General features: G+C 29.9%; 1 protein-coding gene across 1 annotated transcript in view; it reads left to right on the top strand.

Annotated features, from left to right (window-relative positions):
• LOC106457086 (histone deacetylase 6-like) overlaps positions 1 to 5,776 on the top strand; it is a 93,026-nt gene that overhangs the window by 42,142 nt on the left and 45,108 nt on the right. The window contains exons 15-17 of the mRNA XM_022382905.1: positions 1,295 to 1,401; positions 1,850 to 1,963; positions 4,081 to 4,295. Coding sequence (XP_022238613.1) covers positions 1,295 to 1,401; positions 1,850 to 1,963; positions 4,081 to 4,295 — 436 coding nt within the window. The remainder of the gene's footprint in view (positions 1 to 1,294; positions 1,402 to 1,849; positions 1,964 to 4,080; positions 4,296 to 5,776) is intronic.

The raw sequence follows: 5,776 nt of genomic DNA, 5'->3' as shown, positions 1-5,776 counted from the left end.
ACAAACATCACATCAGTCTTTCATGTGATAAGCCCCCAGTGGCACAGCAGTATGTCTGCAGACTTACATCGCTAGAATCCAGATTTTGATACCCGTGGTGGGCAGAGCACAGATAGCCTATTGTGTAGCTTTGTGCTTAATTACAAACAAATCATGTGATAAAGTGGATTAAAACACAATTACAGATGAACCAAAATACTCTTTTAATTAATGTTAAAGGGCAATGCATTTCTTTGACTGTCAGATTTGTGGTAAATATATTCATCCTTACACAGGCAAATACCTTTTAGACACAGTAAATGAGTTCAGACACACCTTAATTAATGAATAGGTTAAACAGTTGCCAAGTTTTTTTATTTTAAAAAGATGATGAAGAGCACTAATTGAAATGTCACCCTTTTAAAATAGAAATATAAACTTGGCAGCTGTTTAACCTATTCATTAATTTTAATATCTTTGTTGCCTATGCAGTTAACTATATATTTCTTTTTCAGAACAACTTTAGATAAGTAAAAAATTTAAACTCTGATCTTCTTGTAACCAGACCCATTAATTCTGACATTCATTTAATCAAACTGGCATTCCCTTGTCTAAAACATTTTATTTTACGTGTTTTGGGGTTAAATGAAAAATTTTTTTTTTAACTATTGTTAATATGAGCTTCATAAGTGTATATAATTTTTTATATCCTAAATTACTTTTAATTATATTATTTTTCATACTACCTCACCTTATTGCCCCACCCATAAACAAAAACTATACTGTATAGGTTTCTAGTACTTTTATGTATATAGCTCTTGTACATTTATTCGCCTTTATGTAAAGCATGGTATAATTATTATTCATTTTGCTTAACTCTTAAATCTTAAATAAAAATATAAGTGTGCTATAAAATTATTCTAGTAAGGAGGGCTGAATGTCACCTAGTTGTCAGTGTGGCTGGACTGTGAATCCAAAGATTCATGGTTCATGACCCTTTGCTGCAAAATAAAGTGCTCACTTTAGAGTTGTAGGAACACTGTAAGAGTGATGGTCAAGTCATACTATTCCATCATTATTAGAGTAGCCCAAGAGTTTGCAGTGGGTGCTGCAACTGACTACAAGCTTTCCCTTTAGTTTATCAGTTTAAAATTAATTATGGATATCCACAGATAGCACCTTTGTTGCTTTGTGTGAAATTTTGCAACAAACAAATAAAGTATGAGAAAATGTTTAAATTTCAATGAAAAAAATTGGAAACATGTTATTGCAGCTGGATCATGGATGTAGTATCTGTGGTTATTTTTCAATGCAGGGAGGATATTGTATACCATCTTTAGCAGAAGGTGTAGCCTTGTCACTTCGTACATTACTAGGTGATCCATGCCCTGATATTGGCTCTGTGCCTCGACCATGTGAAAGGTGATGGTTATGTACATGTTTTTTTAATATGAAAAATTTTGTTTTAAATTTTTTGTATTGGTCTCAAGTAATCAGCTGCAATTTAGTTTTAAGTTTAAGAATTAATAAGATATTTTTCAAATTAGTGGAGTACAAACACATAAAATGTAAAATAAAAGTGTTTATTATGTATAATTACAAAGTTTTCTTTGAATAAATGTTTTAGAAGAAAATTCTTCTACATTTAAAGTTTTGATAAAACATGAATGTTTTTCTGTATCTGTTCATTTTTAATATAGATAAAATTACATTATAATAGTTATTAAACTTATAATATTTTATAGCTGGCTGTACTTAAACTCCAACAGATAACTTTTGTACCAATTGCATTTACTATTGAGTGAAATTTTTAAAATTCAAACTAGCTAGCATAAATGTATTATGTAAACATCTTTTCTGATGTTTGTAGTGTTGTAGAGACAATTCTGAATGTCATCTCAGTTCATCGACAATTTTGGCACAGTTTAGTGCTGCAGGGGAGCTACAAAGAAAATGAGGATGAAAAAGCCATGGATAGAGTCAGGTAGAAATGAACCTTCAAAATCTTTGTAATGGCATTTCCACACAAACTGATTATGTGCAATATCAAAATGTGCTAGATATATGGACTTGTTGCCACAGATATGGGTCTTATTAATCACTTCATAATATGATGTAAAACCATTCCATTTCTGTTTTATTAAGTTTTGCTTTCATATAGGTTCTGACAGGTATCTGCATGGTGCAATATATGTCTTCATTTTTGTTTCAAAAATAAACCTGACCAGTTGATGAATAATGTTGAAATTAGCTTCTCTAGATGGTTCCAAACATATCCGATAGGTGTTAAAAGTTTAAATCTGAGTGGGACATTTTAAGACCTTGATATTGATACTTTGAAATTAGACATGAGTCATTACATACATACATATTGATCTGATTACTAAAAACTCAATTACGTCTTGAAACATGTTTATGTAATATCTTTTGATATCAACTATAATTTAGTTGTGAACACAATTTACAGATAGTATACTTTCCTAATACCATCATACCTCCCCACAATGTTTCATAGTTGATGTAACACAGTTGTGGTCTAATTCTTCACTTGAACACCTTCTGACCTTATTTGATCACCAGTTTGAAACTGGGTGAATAGCTCCATTGCTTTATAAAATTTGCAATGTGTCATCAAGATTTCCAGACCAAGGATTATACATCAAACTTAACAGTGCTAAGCATTCTTGTGGGTGAAGTATGGTTTTATATTCCAACCTTTTCAGAGCACCTATATTCATTGAGAGTATGCTGCACTACACATGACATCATTGAACACAGCTAAACCACTGTGATATTAGTACTAAGCTGATGTCTATCACTTTTTGGAGATGCTAACAGCTTAATGTTTTTCACATTGAAACAGCAATTTCTGTTGATCTGACTTTTGTAGATGTATCTTCAAGTTCATGGTACCATTGAGTACTCACAACCACAGCAGATCACAAGGGCCAAGGTATTGCAACCACTTCTCATGTGAGTTTTGTACTTTATTAGCAGCCTATAATGTCGCTTTCTTCTCTCAGATTACGATAATTCATGATCTTTTGGGATCTTGCACACACTTTTATGCTACTGACCTACTCAGCTGATAAGTATCTGTATCTGTACTTGTCAAATTTCCATGCAGGACCTGCTAGGTATGGTCAAAGTCACATATTTGATTTGTGTTTCGATACTAGGCGTTTCTTGCTTGTCTATGCTATATATATACAACCTGTAATTTATATTGTTTGTTTTTATTTGCCTCATAGCCAAAAAAACTTTCAGCTCTAAAACAACAACAGTGTTATTCAATAGTAAAGAAGGAGTCAAATAAGGGAGAATTTGAATGAAAAATTAGTTTATTGTTTTATTTTGTAGTTTCTTTATAAAAATGAAAGTTGTGTCCATTGTCTTTTTTAGATGTAATATATATATTACTTGATATAAAGAAATGTAATAATAAACACATTTAAAATAGGTCAGTAGGATAGTATGTAAAATATGCTATAAATGTGAGTTAAAGTTTAGGTTGCAAAAAATAATTCCATTTTGTATTTTATGAACTTGTTCCAAAAAAAGAAAGAAATTGAAAAGGTTAAGGCATGTATTAAATATGAAAAAATACAAAAAATAGTCCATTTTATGAAAAAATTCCATTTCCTCTAAAACGTTGAACTAGATTTATCAGATAATATTAAAGATAATTCTATTGAATCAAATAATAATCTTCCTTAATGAATGTTGGTAATTAATGGAGTTTCTCCATGTGTTAATTTGATATTCAATAAATTAGTGAATAATTTTTTTTTTTAATTTTTACTTTCAGGTATATATTTAATAGAATCCTTGCATAATTTTTCAGACAGTTTTAATTCATGATTAGTGTAATTAACAGAACATACATTAAACAAAAGATAGAAATAAAATTTAAAAACTTACAATACAAAATCCTACATATTTCAAAGAGCCCAGACATTCTTCTTCAGGGATTCTGAAATCATAGTAATTGTGTAAAAAAATTATACATTTTTATTTCCATCTTAAAAGGAATTAACTTTAAGTATGGAAGTAAAGAAAATACTGTTATTAGCTTCAAATGCTTTTTTATTTTTGTGTTAGGCATAGACCAGAAATTCGTTTTGAAGGACCAGTTCAGAAGCCAGAGACTTTTCCAACAAAAGATTTGAACTTTCGCTTGGACCAGGAACTTCAAGCTGAACTAGAGCAGCAGTTAAAAGGGTTAATTGCCAAAACTGATCTTGCTGTTTCACCTTATCGAACTGCTCTTGCATTTGATGAAAGGATGATGAAGCATCAGAATCCCATGGGAAGGTGTCATTTTGATTGATTTATGAAACCTACATATTCAACACTCACTATATACACAAAATTGTTTAAATGTTTTTGTGAATGTGTTTAACCTTCTCACCATGGGCAGGTCAAAGTGCTCATGTCATGATTTTTTAGAGAGTTACATTCAAAATTTAACAAAGCTACTTTATTATCATGGTATATGAATAAACTTGGCATGAAAACATAGCTAATAAATCAGATTTTAGTATTATTTAAGTTTTAAGTTCTTAACTATATAAGGAAGTGTTTAAATAAATCCTCATTCTCCTCTAGTATGAGAACTGTGACATTTGCTCTCTAGGTCTTTCCTCTTCTCTAATGTATTTACCACTCCTCTGGGAAGTACAGAAGTTAACATAAATTACTCATTTTAATTTAGTTATTACTCAGGCAAAGCATAATTTTATAGTCTTCAATTTTATTTGTTTGTGGAGTCATAAACTAGAGAATCAAACCCACTTGTCTCATCCTCTTTTGCACGAATTGTCATTAGTTCTCTCTCACATATTATATTAACTGATATAAAGCCAAAGTTTTAATCTAGGAAATGACATATTATATTGAATTGTTTTCTGTACAGAGAATTGTCTATTATACTTCCAGTTCAAACTTTAATCCACGGGAAACATGTTGATGAGCTTAGCTAAATTTTAGCAGCTCTTATCACATACTTAGAAAGGACATTTTCTGCTTTTTACGTGTTATTATTCTATTTCATTATGTGCATTATTTAATTAAATAAAAAAATATTTAGTGTAGTACCATTAGTATATAAAATTAGGGTTAAGTTTCAATGACAGTTGACAGCAAAAAAATAAGACCAAGGTAAGTACTATATTTCTTATTTTTCAGGAGTATTTATTATTATAAAAGTAACTAAAAATGTAAAAATTTGAAATCTAATAGGTTAAATAAGGTTAGATTAGTTAAGATAAAGATAAATTACAATGATAAAAAATGTTCATGAGATCTTCTCTTGAGTAGCTCGTGCATTACATAATTTGATAAGGTAATGTGAGCTACACATTCACTGAGTGATTTTCAACTTATGTGGCAGGATTATTAGTTAGACACAGTTCAGTGTGCAATAAAACAATTATGTTTAAGTAGAATCAAATGTATACTGTTACAAGTTTTAAGCTATTTAGGATAAACAAATGTAGTTTCCTGTTACAGTTTGAAATCATTCTAGAAAGAAAAAGGGTAACTTAGTTTATTTCAAATTTTTTTATGGTGGTTACAAGGTAAGTAAAATTGACCGACCTTTGTATAGAATGAGGATAGAGAAAATAACAAAATAAAATATAAAGTTTTTCTGAAAATAACTTTTGGAATTTATTTAGGAGGTTTTAGAGGTTATACAAACGAAATTTGACAATTTTCAGATGAAGAAAAGTGTTTTTAATCTTAACCTGAAAATCACTTTGTACTCAGAGCAGTCAACACTTTGACTACATATATT

The sequence above is a fragment of the Limulus polyphemus genome, unplaced genomic scaffold (genome assembly GCF_000517525.1).
Source record: "Limulus polyphemus unplaced genomic scaffold, Limulus_polyphemus-2.1.2 Scaffold290, whole genome shotgun sequence".
In the NCBI taxonomy this organism is placed as follows: domain Eukaryota; kingdom Metazoa; phylum Arthropoda; class Merostomata; order Xiphosura; family Limulidae; genus Limulus; species Limulus polyphemus.
This window is presented reverse-complemented; position numbering and strand designations above follow the sequence as displayed.